Source organism: Hypanus sabinus, chromosome 11, assembly GCF_030144855.1.
Source record: "Hypanus sabinus isolate sHypSab1 chromosome 11, sHypSab1.hap1, whole genome shotgun sequence".
Taxonomy (NCBI): domain Eukaryota; kingdom Metazoa; phylum Chordata; class Chondrichthyes; order Myliobatiformes; family Dasyatidae; genus Hypanus; species Hypanus sabinus.
In genome coordinates this window covers 95,511,990-95,528,796 of record NC_082716.1, presented here as the reverse complement: position 1 = coordinate 95,528,796, position 16,807 = coordinate 95,511,990, and the positions used below count along the sequence as shown (strand labels likewise).

The 16,807-nt window shown below is 39.3% G+C and overlaps 2 protein-coding genes across 2 annotated transcripts in view; one reads left to right on the top strand and one right to left on the bottom strand.

Moving 5' to 3' along the window:
• The first annotated feature begins 303 nt into the window (after positions 1–303).
• The window catches only part of LOC132402202 (nucleus accumbens-associated protein 1-like), a 67,185-nt gene continuing 50,681 nt past the window's right edge, over positions 304–16,807 (top strand). Inside the window, exon 1 of the mRNA XM_059984921.1 lies at positions 304–847. The gene's annotated coding sequence lies outside the window, so the exon portion shown is untranslated. The remainder of the gene's footprint in view (positions 848–16,807) is intronic.
• On the bottom strand, positions 14,700–15,108 carry LOC132401631 (large ribosomal subunit protein P1-like). Its single transcript, XM_059983649.1, has one exon. The coding sequence runs from the start codon at positions 15,062–15,064 to the stop codon at positions 14,741–14,743; it is 324 nt and encodes a 107-aa protein (XP_059839632.1). The 5' UTR covers positions 15,065–15,108; the 3' UTR covers positions 14,700–14,740.

The window sequence follows — 16,807 nt, the reverse complement described above, 5'->3', positions numbered from 1 at the left end:
GGAAGTCGGAATTTTCGGAGAGGGGGAGGGTTTACGAGTTTCTGCATTCACTGTAACAATGTAAACTCATAATTCATTCTCAGATGCAAACTATCATGCAATCTTTTGTGATTTCAGTGATTAAAATGGTACGAACATTAATACTACCTCATCTGCCTCATTAAAAAAATAGAAACGTTTAACAAATTTCACTGGAACATTTTACACTTTGCTTAGGAGTCTCCAATGTTAACAACATAAGACTGCAAAATCGGGGTTCATTTACTACTTTGGAAATATCTGAAGGTTAGTTGGGGGCGATGTGTTTTCTGGAAGGTTAATAAATGATGTGAATGAAGAAAGACTGTTGGGAGGCAAGATGCATCAGGCAAGGGTAGAGCAGAGTCGTTGCCCAGCAGTCGTCTGTACCACCAGTGAGCTTCCCGCCATCTCGCCCTAGAAGACGATCGCTGAGCTGCATCTGCGGAAGACCCTGCTTAGCCATGGCCCCACCTCCCTCCGTACGCCGTCGATCCTTTGCCATCTTGTTTAACATGGGCATCAAAAGAAGGCGACAAACCTGCCAGTCCATCCTAGACAGCTGCTGAGCATGCGCCGGACGCCACAGGGGCCACCGGGAGCTGTAGTTTCACCGCGGATGAAGGCAGTAGGAAGATCGAGTTGTTGGACTACGAATCCCGGCGGCCCCAGCGGCAGGCCCAAATGTTCGTCCTCCACTACCAGCCGCCCCCCTCCTTATCTTCTCTCACCGAGGCATCTGCAACGATGAGAGAGTGAAGGCAGGAAATAAGGAGCGGAGCTCGAGCAGGAAGGAAAGAAAGGAAAGGCAGGGAGCTTACACGGTTGGGTAAGTCCAAATAGGCAGCTCTTCCCTAGGCGGAGCGGATTGGTGAGAGGAGGCCGGGAAACTGGCAGGGTGTGGGTACAGGTGCCAGTTGTGCTACTTATATTGTCACACTTGTCGGGAACATTTTCAGCACCTTCAGCCACCCCAGAAACACCGTGTTCCCTGCACATACTAATAATGTGGTACGGACTGAGTGGGCGAGATGTTACAGAACCTGGACAAAACTTTACAACTTGTCAAACAAAATTCATTCTGTTGTTCACTTGCTTAAAGACAGGCCCAGTTGAATTTTCCTCGAATTTGCCCTAACCACTTGTGTCCTTGTGTGCATAACATAACTAAGTACAATATACTTGAACTTTGGTACAGATTTCCTTCAAGTGATGAGACATTTTATTAACTGTACTTCACCTGTGCCATTCCGTTTACCCTTGTGGTGTCTAATGATTTATTCTGGCTCAGTAGATTATTTTAAGCCAAAATATATAGTGGATTCTGGTTAATTGAGACCAGTACATTTTGGCCCAAATAGTTGACATATTGTATAAATAGATAACATAGTTAAAAAGACAAACTGAGTAACAAATTATGTATTTAAATGAAATACATTAATAAATAAATTAATTAGACCACTACAATACTATGTGTTAGTTACTAATAATTATCAATGGAGGAATTCATCCAGTGTACACAATGAACAAACTCAGTGCAGATTTCTAGTGCAGATAGTGGACTGGCTTCATACAATGCTATCCATTATTGCATTTTCCTATTTTTATTTTTCATTTTAACATTCAAAATGTTTTTCAGTACCTTCAAATTCTTCGCAGATCCTAACTTACTGAGATAGTGAAATCATTTAATTTTCACTCCTGGCTTGAGTGCTTGAAACCACTGTGAGCAAAGGTTTGGAATTGCCTTATACTTTTTTCTCACCAACTATCAATGACAAAAATCACTTTTTTGAACACAAGCACATGCAACTGATGCTATTTAGAAACTTTTCACTCTACACACATTGTAGCATCTACAAGTGCGCATGACTGATGCTAGCGCGAAACTGCTTGGCAACAATTTCCTGCTCCAATTAAGCGGCATAATGACCCAAATAAACTAAGGGAATCCCAGCAAGTTTCTCAATTAGTGTGTGTAAAGCATCTATCATATAAATGTCTCTTGGAATCCTGTATTCTAAAATTCAGAGAGAATATGTGCAACATATTCAGTAGCTTCTTTTTGATTTGAGGATTTAGTCTTGTGAATCTATCATTTTTATCATTCTGAGGCACAAGATTTTTCCTGCAGTGGAAGGCCAAAGTTCTGAACAGGTTTAATCTTGCCAGAGCTCTGCGCAGTTAAAGAGTCATAGAGACATACAGCACAGAAACAGGGCCTTTGGCCCAAAGAGTCCACATACACATTTACACTAATCTTATATTGGAATTGGTTTATTACTGTCACATGTACCAAAGTACAGTGAAAAGCTTGTCTTGCATACTGTTTGTACATATCAAAACAAAACAATAACAGAATGCAGAATGAAGTGCAACAGCTACAGAGAAAGTGCAGTTCAGGTAAACGGTACAGTGCAAGATTATAATGAGGTAGATTGTGAGGTCAGGAGTCCATTTCATCATACTAGGGAATAATAGTCTTGTATCAGTGGGGTGGAAAGTGTCGGTGAGCCTGGTGCTAATGCTTTCAGATTTTTGTGTCCTCTGTCCAATGGGATGGGGGAGAATTCTAATTTATTCTCTCCCCCCCCACCGTTTGTTAGTTTTCCCCAGAGTCTACTGTTCACTACATGAGGCAATTTACAGTCACCTGCCAACCTACTAATTATTGTAGCAAGACTCTTGTGTTTCATGTCCCTTGTATTAAAAGCTAATGGTTCACTTATATAAAATGTGAACGTTGAAGGTTGTAGTACTGATCTCTGCAGCTACATGAAAATGATCTGTATATTCCTTCTTCTGGTTTTCTTTCCATATGCCATATTCCATGTTAGTACGTTGCTACCAAGCTATTGAGTTCTTGTTTTATGTAATTATTTTTGCTCGTTTTAAAAAAAAGGAATTGAAAAGCTATGGGGGAGATGGTAGAGAAATATACTTTCCAGAGAACCAGTGTTACCTTGAGGCTTTACCCAGATCTCATAAGACTATCAGAAACAAGAGAAAATCTGCAGATCCTGGAAATCCGAGCAATACACACAAAATGCTGGAGGAGCTCAGCAGGCTGGCACCATCTACGGAGAAAGTACAGTCAATGTTTCGGGCTGAAATCCAGTCCTGCCAAAGGGTTTTGGGTCGAAACATCGATTGTACTTTTTTTCCAAAGGTGCTGCCTGGCCTGTTGAGTTCCTCCAGCATTTTGTGTGTGTTGCTGTCATAAGACAATGCTTTGTAATACAAGTCTTCTATGTGGAAGAGAATTTAAAACTTTGTTGGAATTGCTGTGTTTGTGACCCAGCCCATTGACACTGATACGAACTTATGAAGCAGTGCACTGTAATATAGAATGAATGTTTAGGAATTTATACCGCTTAACTGATGTGTCATTTAGTACTAACCACAGAGCTGTAGTGATATCTTTATTGGGAGCTATTCACCATGGAAAATTGTTAACTGGTTTATTTACTGAGTCGTACATATGTATTTACAAAGGAAAAAGTAGAGATGCTGGAATGATTTACAAAAATGAGGTATTTAAAATATTTTCCTGCCCAATCGTTGCAACTTGCTTTTCATCCACATTGAGTAATTTGTGGTTGGGCTTAAAATGATTTGCCATTGTTGTGGGCCACCAGCCATAGATACAAGAGGGACTGCAGATGCTGGAGGTCTTGAGTAACACACAGTCTGAAATGTTAATTGTTTATTTCCCTCCAGAGATGTTGCCTGACCTGTTGAATTTTCCCAGAATTTTGTGTGGGCGCCTACCAGTGCTTATTTTCACTCTATCTCCATCCAGTGCTGAGAATGAGAACTACAGCAGCATTGTAATCAGGATTTCTTCTCAATACAGTGGATTCTGGTATTTAGGACAACTCTTAAAAAAACAAAAACTAATTGAGCAAATAGCCGAGATTTTCTTCATTTATTTGGGACACTATTTTGCTTAACTGAGACAAGAGACTATTGCTGAACAGTTTGAAAGGTTCAAAGTAAGTTTTATTAACTGTTATGTACCCTGTAACTGGGTGTCAGACCAGCAGAGAAAGAAGAATCCGTTGGAGTCTAGTGGTACCAAAAATAAAGGTGTTTAATAGTAAACTACACAATACAGTATCAAAAATGCAAATATACATATAAAACAAGTTAGCAATAATAAACCTAAAAGTGTAGGAATAATAATAAGCAATAATAAACAAGCTCTATCGATGTCTAGGGGTAAATGAATTGTCATAGAAAAGTATAAAGCTCAGTCCAGTTCATACATGTTGAGGTAGTTATGGTTGTTGTGTTGTAATCGTTGGAGAGAGAGAGAGCGAGAGATTAGGCAGCTGCAGCAGGCAAACCTTCTGTGGCTTTCTTAACCCGTTGTGTCGTTGTGGCCATTCAGTTATGACCCCCTCCGTCCTTCAGCTAGACCGTTCTTCTGTGGTGGACTCATCACTCTGGCATGAGTGGACACACACGCAAATCCCCACAGTCCTTGCTGTCACACTATGAGCTTTATTGGCCGATCTCCTAATTCGGTCTCCGAAACCCCCACCTTTCTGTGGGTTCACAACACTCAGTCAGTGTCCATTGGTGTGTCTGAAGGGTGTCTCTCCAGACCTGACTTTTATCCCTACTAACGGGGTCTCAGCAATCCATCAACTCTGAATGACTGTGTCCATCAAATCAGGCCACTCCTGCTGTCTCCTGAGGAATGTTAATGAGCAAAGTAAAGTCCTTGTAGTGGAAGGTAAATAATCCAGGAAGAGTCAAAATACAATAGATCAACAGTCTAATTCTCCCTCTTATCTGCAGCAGATGTTCTTGCCTGGGCTTTATCTCTCTCTCTCAGTAACAGCATAGCAACAGCAATAGTTCATAGTTCTCGGGGGGGGGGGTGGGAAATGGTTAACTCTGCACCCCATTTCCATCAGGTCTGTTCATTACTCATAACACCCCCATTCTTCCAGGAATTTTCACCAGGGTGAAAATTAACTAATAAAGCATATTACTGAATTACAGAGTTTAACAAAATACAGAAGTGGTCTTAACTACAAGAATAATACAGATACTCCTTCAAATTAACATCTGGATAAACAATCAGCAATTACATTATCACTCCCCTTTACATGTTGTATTTTAATATTGAATTCCTGTAACAACAGACTCCAACTTAATAACCTCCTATTTTTATTTTTCATGTTAGCCAAGAATACCAAGGGATTGTGATCTTAGCTTAGATGTATTGTTACGTATTCAGGCAACAATAAATATATGAGTTCAGCAAGGGTTTTTTATAACAAACAACACGTTTATTAAACACAGAAAACAAACCCCCCCCCAAAAGTAAACAAACACTAACGTAACCGGAAACAGCTGCTGTGCGGCAGCCCAAACAGTTCTTAAAGCGATATTGCAAAAACAGCTCTTTAAAGTGGTATTGCCAAAAGTTCGATATGCTCACAGTCCATTTAAAAGGAGAGACTTTATAAGACGATTTATTTTCTCTTTCACGTCGCTTGGCTTTGATACCCGGCGTTGAACTTCCCACGAAGAATTTACGAAACGAAACGGCTTAAAGGCACTGACCTTTCCTTCCTCACTATCCTCAATCCTTTCTGGTAAAACCAGGGATTAACGCGAAGATAGTCAACGAAATCCTTCCAAATAAGGATCAAACAAAGGTCGAAACCCGTTTCACCATAGAAAGCGATTCTCCTCGATCTTTAACTCCCGAACTTCGATCTTCACTCTCTACTGATTTCTTGAACTAGCAGAATCGTAAAGAACCTGCTGGCAATGACCTTTTAAACTTTAGGCATTAGATAAACTTCATCTTTCAACTAAACTGCGTCATCACATTAAATCACGTAGAGGCATGAAGTCAACTGGGCAAATCCAGCCACGAACTGCCCCCTCACAGGGTGGGGTCTTCCTTTTATAACCTGAAAAAAAAACCTGTCACATGATCTCTACTAACGTGAAAATGACGTCACTTCACCATCACAAGACCATTACCTCAAGTCCAGTATAGCTTCAACCCCAGTCACGTGACAAGGGTACCACTGTCATGTGTCACGAGTACGTAACACCACCCTCCAAAAAAAACATTTTTGGTCTGACAAGAACAAAAATTTTTAACAATTGCTTACAAGAAAAACAAAGGTATAAATTTTATAACATACACAATATACAATACCATCATATAACAGCTTATAACTCACAATACAGTAGGAGTGTTACAATTGAAAAAAAACACTCCATAAAAAAATTGCATTGTACATTCAACATCGAGATAGACAATCAGCAACCACATTATCTTTACCTTTAATATGAGTGATCACAATGTTGTACTCTTGTAACATCAAACTCGAATTTAATAATCTTCTGTTTTTGTTTTTCATTTTACTCAGAAAAGCTAACGGATTATGATCAGTGTAAACAATGTGGTTTTTGAGTTGTACCAACATATACCTCAAAATATTCCAAAGCTAAAACAAGAGATAACAATTCTTTCTCTATTGTCGAATAGTTTCTTTGATGCTTAATAAATTTCTTAGAAAAGTAAGCTACTGGATGATCAACTTCATCACCCTCATTCCTTTGCATTAATACTGTTCCTGCAGCCTCATCACTAGCATCCACAGCCAATGAAAAAGGTTTTTCAAAGTCAGGTGCACAGGTTGTTGACATATCATTGTTCTCAATTTTTCAAATGCTTCTTGACAAGGCACTGTCCAGACAAACTTGTCATTCTTCTGGCAACATTAGCAAAATTCTTACAAAATTTCCAATAATATCCTACCATTCCCAAAAATCTTCTGTGAGTTTTTTTCCCCGTTGGAGTGGGAATCTCTAAAATTGCCTGAACAGGAGTTACCTTACCTTGACCCACAACATAACCAAGGTAAGTCACAGTGGCATGTCCAAATTCACTCTTAGCTAAATTAATAGTTAAGTTAGCTTTTGAAAGCCTTTCAAACAATTTCTCCACCGCAATAATGTGTGCTTCCCAAGTATCATTTCCTGTCACTAAATCATCAATATAAGCATCAGTATCTTTCAATCCCTGAATCACAGAGTTAATCATCCTCTGGAAAGTACCTGGGGCATTCTTCATCCCAAATGGAAGAACATTATACTCATATAACCCAGATGGAGTTACAAATGCAGAAATTTCTCTACCTCTGTCCGTTAATGGAACACACCAATACCCTTTCAATAAATCAATCTTCGTAAGGAACTTTGCTTTTCCAACTTTATCTACACAATCATCTACTCTCGGAATTGGATATACATCTGTTTTCGTTACAGCATTCACCTTCCTATAATCCGTACAAAACCTAATACTACCATCTGGTTTTGGCACCATAACACATGGCGAACTCCAATTCGAGTTAGAATGTCTAATGATATTATTCTCTAACATATATTCAATTTCTTTCTCAGCAAGTTCACATTTTTCTATGTTGATCCTATATGGATGTTGTTTAATAGGTTTGGCATCTCCAACATCTACATCATGTGAAGCTATAGTAGTCCTTCTCGGAACATCTGGAAACAACTCCTTATATTTAAAAATTAACTCCTTCATCTGTTGTTTCTGCTCTAACTGTAAATGTGCTAATTTCTCATCAATATTTTCCAGAATGGTTGAATTTGGTAACCTAACAGAAAGAATGTTGGATTTAGAATGAAAGTCAGATGAATCATCTATCATGTTCCTAGTTAAATCAAACTCATTCTCACTAACCACAACAGTCACAGTATCAGATTGTTTCTCAAAATATGGTTTTATTATATTTATATGGCAAAGTTGTGTTGACCTACGATCTGGAGTATTTATCACGTAATCCACGTCATTGATTTTAAACACAATTTCATAAGGACCATGAAATCTAGCTTGTAAAGGATTTGTCTGCACTGGGAAAAGAACCAACACCTTATCTCCAGGCTTAAACATCCTCATCCTAGCTTCTTTATCATACCAAGTCTTCATTTTCTCCTGAGCCAACTTTAAATTTTCGTTAGCTAAGCTACAAGCTTTATGTAACCTGTCCTTAAATTTCAAAACATAGTCCAACAAATTAGTGTGTACTTCCTTACTAATGCACTGTTCTTTCAATAAAGCTAAAGGTCCTCTAACTCTATGCCCAAACACAAGTTCAAATGGACTAAAACCTAAAGATTCCTGTACCGATTCCCTTACTGCAAATAAAAGTAAGTTTATACCCTCATTCCAGTCACTTTCATTTTCCAGACAAAATGTCCTAATCATATTCTTGAGGGTAGAATGAAATCTCTCCAAGGCACCTTGCGATTCTGGATGGTATGCAGATGAAGTGATTTGCTTAGATCCCAATTTATAAATTATCTGTTGAAACAATCCAGACATAAAATTACTGCCTTGATCAGTTTGTATCTCCTTAGGTAATCCAAAATATGTAAAAAAAATTTATAAGGGCCTGTCACAGTTTTAGCTTTTATATTCTTAAGTGGTACTGCCTCTGGAAACATAGACGAAGTACACATGCTAGTCAACAAATACTGATAACCAGTTTTTGTCTTTGGTAATGGACCAACACAATCTACAATAACTTTAGAAAATGGTTCACCAAATGCTGGGATAGATTGTAATGGAGCTACTGGTGTAACCTGATTTGGTTTACCCACAATTTGACAAGTATGGCACTTTTTACGAAACATTGCCTCATCTTTTCTTAGACCAGGCCAGTAAAAATGTTTTAAAATCTTGTCCACAGTTTTCCTTACCCCTTGATGTCCACCTAAACGCACACTATGAGCTAAAGTCAAATCTCATTTCGATAAACTTTCGGGACAACTACCTGGTAAACAACATTCCAATCGTCACTTGCAGGAATTGTAGGTGATCTCCACTTCCTCATCAACACTCCTTTTTCCAAGTAATATCCTACTGGCACCTTCTTAATTTCACTATCTAGTAAAGCCTGCTCTCTTAATTTTATAATCTCAGGGTCTCTATTCTGCTCTGCTATCATCTCCTTCCGAGACAGAGATAAATCTTTATAGACTTACCCCAAGAATCTTGTTCAAACAACGAAGATAAGAAAGTCTCTGACACATCCTCAAAACTCGAATCCTGAGTTGAACAGTCCTGAGTAACAACCTCATTCTGCGCATCAATCTTTTTAGCCATAGCTCTAGTCACAACACAGGAAGAATCTGTGTTAGAATTCAACTCTGGTTCCTCTGACTCCATTGTCAAATGCACTTCAGGAAAAACTTGTCCACCTGCCAAGTCATTACCTAACAATAAAGAAATACCCTTCACAGGTAAGCTATGCTGTAATCCTACTTTAACTACTCCTGTAACTAACCCTGACTTTAAATTTACTTTATGTAAATGTACAGGCATAAAATCACTCCAAACACCTCTTATGTAATTTACCTCACCAGTATCAGACTCTTCATTAAACTTCAACACACTGTCTAACATCAATGATTGAGAAGCACCAGTATCCCTAAGGATTTTTATTGGCACCAGAGTAGATCCTTCTTTCAAGGATACAAACCCTTCAGTTATAAAATGATCATATCCCTTTCTAACTTGGTCAGACTCTAACAAAGCCTCATTTGTGTTTATCAAACCCTGTAACTTTACAGGTGCTTCAGTATGTTGCACAAAAGTATCTGGAACTGCTTCCTTCTCTTTCTTTTTCAATCTGAAACAGTTAGCTATTACATGGCCAGGCTTCTTACAATAGTTACAAATAATACCAAACTGTCTTTCCTTCACAGGCTTTCCTTCCTCCTTACCTTTCTCATTAACCTCTGATTTAATTTCTGATTTACCTTGAGTATCCATGTTATTTTTCCTCCTAAAATTTCTGCCCTGAGTAAATTTATTCTTATGGATTAAAACATACTCATCAGCTAATCTAGCACAGTCCTGCAATTTATCAGTATTCCTCTCATTTAAGTAGGTCCTTACTTCAACAGGAATGCTTCTTTTAGATTCCTCCATTAAAATCAGCTCTCTCAATGTATCATAGTCCCCATTTACATTTTTAGAAGAAACCCATCTCTCAAAACACATAGCTTTATCATAGGCAAATTCCACATAAGTTTTTTCCACAGACTTTTTCAAACTTCTGAATCTTTCCCTATAAGCTTCTGGGACTAATTCGTATGCGTTTAGGATATGCATCTTCACAATATCATAATCAAGTGCTTGCGCAGCAGTTAAAGCTGTGTAAACTTGTTGTGCTTTACCTTTAATTACATTCTGTAACAACATTTATCTTTCGGCCATTCTTGACATCTGAGCAATAGTTTCAAAATGTTGGAAATATCTTTCCATTTCTGTTTCACTAAATGGAGGGACCAATTTAATTTCTTGACTAGCAACAAACAGTTTTCTTGAACCAGAAGACTGATTCCCAGACCTTAATTCCTCCATTGTATAGTCAAAATCCCTCTTCTTTTGATCCGCCTCCAATTTACAACGCTCCAAATCAGCTTTACTTTGCTCCAACCTCATTTGTTCGATTTGCAACTGCATTTCCAGATTACTTATTGGAAACGACTCTAAAACCGAATCATCAAAAACACCCGAATCCACATGGTGTGACGCGATTTTTCTCTGTATCACAGTCTTTGATGTAGTCGTCAAAATACCTTTAAGTTGCAATCTACGAGCTATCTCAAGCAACTCAGTTTTTTTCGCCTTCGCTAACAACTCCGCATCTGGCGAAGCCAAAAACTCATCAATATTCATTGCTGCCGAATACCACTCACAAGCCAATCAAACAAAAGAATCGAGTATTCCCCTTTTCCAAAACACCAAATTAAAAGCTAGCAAGCATTTAAACTCAAACGATCCAATCCGGACACAGCCCTCATATTTATGTTATGTATTCTGGCAACAATAAATATATGAGTTCAGCAAGGGTTTTTTTTATAACAAACAACACGTTTATTAAACACAGAAAACAAACCCCCCCAAAAGTAAACAAACACTAACGTAACCGGAAACAGCTGCTGTGCGGCAGCCCAAACAGTTCTTAAAGCGATATTGCAAAAACAGTTCTTTAAAGTGGTATTGCCAAAAGTTCGATATGCTCACAGTCCATTTAAAAGGAGAGAATTTATAAGACGATTTAAATTCTCTTTCACGTCGCTTGGCTTCGATCCCCGGCATCGAACTTCCCACGAAGAATTTACGAAACGAAACGGCTTAAAGGCACTGACCTTTCCTTCCTCACTATCCTCAATCCTTTCTGGTAAACCCAGGGATTAACGCGAAGATAGTCAACAAAATACTTCCAAATAAGGATCAAACAAAGGTCGAAACCCGTTTCACCGTAGAAAGTGATTCTCCTCGATCTGTAACTCCCGAACTTCGATCTTCACTCTCCACTGATTTCTCGAACTAGCAGAATCGTAAAGAACCTGCTGGCAATGACCTTTTAAACTTTAGGCATTAGATAAACTTCATCTTTCAACTAAACTGCGTCATCACATTAAATCATGCAGTGGCATGAAGTCAACTTGGCAAATCCAGCCACGAACTGCCCCTCCTCACAGGGTGTGGTCTTCCTTTTATAACCTGAAAAAAAAACTGTCACGTGATCTCTACTGGCGTGAAAATGACGTCACTCCATCACAAGACCATTACCTCAAGTCCAATATAGCTTCAACCCCAGTCACGTGACAAGGGTACCACTGTCATGTGTCACGAGTACGTAACAGTATATTACAAAGTGTGAACTAATACATGTGTGATTACCACATAACACATTACAGAAGTTTGCGCAAATACTAATCTCTATTTTACTTTTAAACTTAACATTCAATCTTCCATGATGTTGTCTTTATTATTCACATTCTTTGTTTAAAAAAAATCAAATTCCTGCAAAACCAGATCCTGTTATTCAAAGTGGCATTTGGTCAACCTTTGCCTCTTTTTCACTTAACCCTCACGTGGTTAGCTTGCTCACCAGTGTGGAATAGGCCTTCACAGACTCCTTTCACAGCAGCTATGTTATCACCAATGTTTTCCAACCTAAGCCCATTTGCTGAACTTCCACACCACTCATTAATTTTAAGCAGGTTATTAATTTCATCTTCAGGATTTTTAATTCTGTTAGTTTCCAGTTTGACATCTGCAGGTGATCCCTCTTAATCAAAACAACACTTCAAGTTCTGTCTCTCCAAATCACATACTTGAACAACATCAAGTTGTTTATCCTTAAATTCCAAAAGAAACTGTAATTGACTCACAGGCACCTTGTTAACAAACCATTGTTCCTTCAGCATGGTCAATGCTTCTAAAATCAATCCAGACTTTAATTTTTTTTATTCAAAAGTCTAGTAACACTACTTTATCCTTTTCCTTCAGTAATATCCATCTCACCAGCTTTCATCTCCTCACTAACTTTTAACACAAGTGACTGAGAATTTTCACTTTCTCCTGGTGCCAAGGTTAACCCTTTCTCCACTGAATGAAGTCTATCTGACCCAAAAGGATTACATTCCTTTTTACCCAAATCAGACACTTCAAACCTTTCCTCAGCTTCCACACAAGGTTCAGTACCCTGTGACTCCACAGGTACTTCAACAACCTGAACACAAGCCAACGGGACATTTGCCTCTTCTAGGCTTTCAATACCAGTCCTCTTTTCAAATTCTAAGTTCCCCTGATCCTCCCAGTTACTCTCTGGGCAACTCCCATCTGGAGTAAACTCAACCTTGCGGGTTAAGACAACTTTGTCTGCTAACCCAGCAGACTCCCTAAAGGTAGCGGCATCCTTTTCACCTAGGACTACCCTTATACCATCGGGAACACACTTAACTTCCTCAACTGAAAACAGCTCTGTCAAACCAGACAGATCATCCGTGTCCAACCCCTGGACCTTCTAACTGCCCCATCTGTTTCTCATCTTTACTCTGTGCCTCCATAACCTCCTTCCTCACTCCTAAGTGTCCACCTAGGGAACCAGGTTCAAAAATCTCGTTCCGATAAACCTTCGGAACCACCACCTGGTGTACCACTGCCCAGTCCTCATCGACTGGCACCATGGTCGGCCTCCATTTCCTCATTAACACTCCCTCTTTCAGGTAGTAGCCCTCTGGTTCCTTATCAATTTCTACATCAGAAAGAGCTGACTCTCTAAATGCCACAAGCTCCTACATCACGTTTCTGCTCCTTTGTAAACCCGTTCTCTTTAGTTTTCCATGCTCATTATCACTTAACTGAGTTTCCTGTAAATATACTACATGGGCTTGTTCTTTTTTTATTTTGGATAGAATTCTACTATGTTTGATTGGATAGAACAGCTCATTGACATGAAAAGAAATCAATGTTACTTTGTCCTTAGCCATCTGTATTTATCTGTCAATATATCATTGAAATCAGTAGAATAAAGCTTAATCGATCTACTCGCTGAACAATTAAGACAGGGATTCCCAGTCTGGGGTGCGACAAAGAGTGGCTTGTGTCCTTGAGTGACGAGTCACAAGTCATCACTCAGCCAGCTGCCAGTTTGCGTTGATAAGTGGTAGTAACGTTTGTCCTAAGCACACTCCAGTCTCCTGCTGCCCGAGTCAGCATTGAGGATTCTCATCAGTGTTACCTGGGAGTTGCAACTCAGAGTTGAGGAGTCTCATCAATGTTGGCTAGAAAGTTACATCTCAGAGTTAAAAATCATCTCATAATGCCAAAATCTTTATACATCCCAAATCAACCATCGAGTAACGACTTCGCTTTAAAACCAAACCCGCAGACAGTAGGTAAATTATTCAATTATAAGATTTTAAAAAGCCGCATTTTGATAAAAAGTAGCTGAAGTTATTTGTTCGTATTTGTCTCAATGCATTAAAGAAGTTTTTGAATTTCAAAGGTTTTTTTTTCTCTTAAAAGGTATTTTTCTTGAATCGTTGATGATTTTGTATTGTGTTAGTTGAGGAGGTATCATGGTTAGCACCGAGGACTTTGAATCATGTGATGGGAGTTCATATCTCTGGTAATCATCAGAAGTAGGTGTGTAAATTCAGTAGAGAGTAGCCTAATAAGTCGCGTCATGTCCCCGTAGTATTTCCACCTGACGATTTATCTTGGCGTAACTGCAGATAATATCGTAATATAATATTCAAAAGCGTATTTCTTGCGATACTTTGCTATAGGCGTATCTGTTTGAGTAAAGCAGTCATCCCTGACTTAGTCAGATAGTTTTTCTCATATTAGCTCATATTTTTCTCTTTACCCTTAACCCTTCATCGTGTCAAAAAGAAGGAAATGGAATGATGACTATGTGTGCTTTGGTTTCACTTGCACAACAGGAAATGATGGCTTGCAAAATCCCCAGTGCATTCTTTGTAGCATTGTGTTTTCCAACTCAAATCTGAAGCCATCCAAGCTTCATGAGCACTTCAAGAACAAGCACGACAGAGCTGATGTTGCAGGACATAATTGCTCATTGAAAATCAAAAGAACTCGTTTTGATTCGCAAGGAACTCATCCAAAATTAAGTTTTGTTTCTGTTGAAAACCCACTACTACTTGCTTCATACCAAGTGGCATATAAAGTGGCCAAATCCAAGAAGCCCCATAACATTGCTGAAGATCTCATCAAGCCATGTGCACTGGAATGACAACAATTATCCTGGGCAAAGAAGCAAGAAAATAATTTTTTTTTAACCATTCAAAAATAATTTCTATTTATTTATTTGTAACAAATACTTCATGGCACTTAATCAAAGAGACCAAAGCCCATGTCATCATCAGACTCCTCAGATTCTTCCTGTTTCTTCTCTTCCTTTTTCTCTTCCGCAGCAGTAGCAGCTGCGGCAGTGGGAGCAGCAGCACCTCCACCACCACCAGCACCAACACTACAGATCAGACTATTAATGTCAATGTTTGCCAAAGCCTTAGCAAACAGACCGGGCCAGAAAGGCTCCACATTAACTCCAGCTGTCTTGATGAGGGCATTAAGCTTGTCTTCAGTCACGGTGGCTTCATCGTCGTGCAGGATGAGAGCACTGTAGATGCAGGCCAGCTCGGATGTAGATGCCATGGTGGGTTGGATGGTGCTAGTCGCCGGCTGGGGTTCGGTCTTAGCTTTGATCGAAGGACAGAGCACCTCGGAGCAGAGTCAAGGTAGGAAGAGCGTAAGAAAATAATTTGAACAGGTGCCCGTATCAAATAATGTCATTCACCACTGAATCAGTGTTTTGAGTGAAGGTATTTTGGACCAAGTCATCTCTGATGTCAGAGCTAGTCCTCTTAAAGTCTCTATTCAATTGGATGAGTCAACTGATGTCTGCAGTTGTAGTCAACTCATCACATTAGTGAGGTATGTCAATGATGGTGCTGTGAAGTAAGATTTCCTGTTTTGTAAATATCTGAAAACAAACACAACTGCAAAGGATGTGATGTAGCTGGTGAAAGTCTTCTTTGCCAAACATGATTTAGATATCAAAGTCATTGGTTCTGTGTGCACTGATGGGGCACCTGCAATGCTTGGAAATAAATCTGGCTTTTCTGCATTGATGAAAAAGGAGATTCCAGACTTGCAAGTTACCCATTGTTTTCTTCATTGGCATGCTTTGACATCAAAATCATTGCCTCCAAATTTGAAGAAAGTCCTTGATACTTGTGTGAAGATCATCCACTGGATCGGGGGGGTGTTTTGAACCCGTTTCTTTGAACTGTGGGGAAAAAAATCAAAGTTGTTCTGGAGGAGTGTGAATGTGATCTGGTTGGGGCAATGGAATCACAGGAATTCGCCCAAGTGCTGGCTTACTTAGCTGACATTTTCACTCGTATGAATGACCTCAGTGTTTCTCTTCAAGGAAAAGGGATAAACATATTGAAGGCTTGTGAAAAGTTGAATGCCTTCAAAGAAAATTCACGCCTTTGGCGTCAAAGGTGGAAAGAAGCAGCCTCTCAAATTTTCCTGCACTAGAAGACATGGTTGACAGTGCTAGATCCATAACTCCTACTATGTGTGAAGAAATTGTGGCTCATTTGGAAATGCCGTCAGAACCGTTTGAAGGATATTTTGCTGCTGGAGACCTGAAGATTTCAGAAGAATGGATCATGAATCCATATTCCTATAATTTGGAGAAAATGTCAGATGATGAAGAGCTGAAGGAAGATCTTACTGATCTACGGACAAATTGAGCTCTTGAAATGCAATTTGAAAGCAAGACTTTGGAGGAGTTTTGGTGTGCAGCACTGGATATGTTCCCAAGATTTGGTGGAAAAGCACTCTGTGTCCTCATTCCATTTGCAACAACATACTTGTGTGAATCTGGATTCAATTCTCTTTTGTCAATCAGGACAAAATCTGGGAATCGCCTGAATCTACAGGCAGACCTGCAGATCGCAGTCAGCAAGGAAGTTCCACGGTTTGACAGAATCATGAATGAGAAGCAGAAGCAAAGAAGTCATTGTGTTCACAATTGGGGCATAGAAAAGGTTGGGAACCACTGAATTAAGAACCAAGAAACACAAATAATAAAAAAAAGACAACGAAGGTGTGATTCCAAGGCTGAGGTCTCTAGTAGATGACCCTGGGTTGAGCTGGAGGAAATGCCTAGCTGTGGGGGATAGCCCCTCCTACCTGTGAGTTAAGGGCCCCCAGTGCAGTACCCATAAAAGTAAGTGAACAAATCTATATCCATTACACCAGAGAAAATTTCCCTGTATAAAAAAACATTTTTAGTGAAGATAGTCCTCAGTGTGGATACGGTATTTGTTGAGGTGGTTGACTTCATTGTTATAACCTGACCACAGCAATCAGGAACATGGAGTC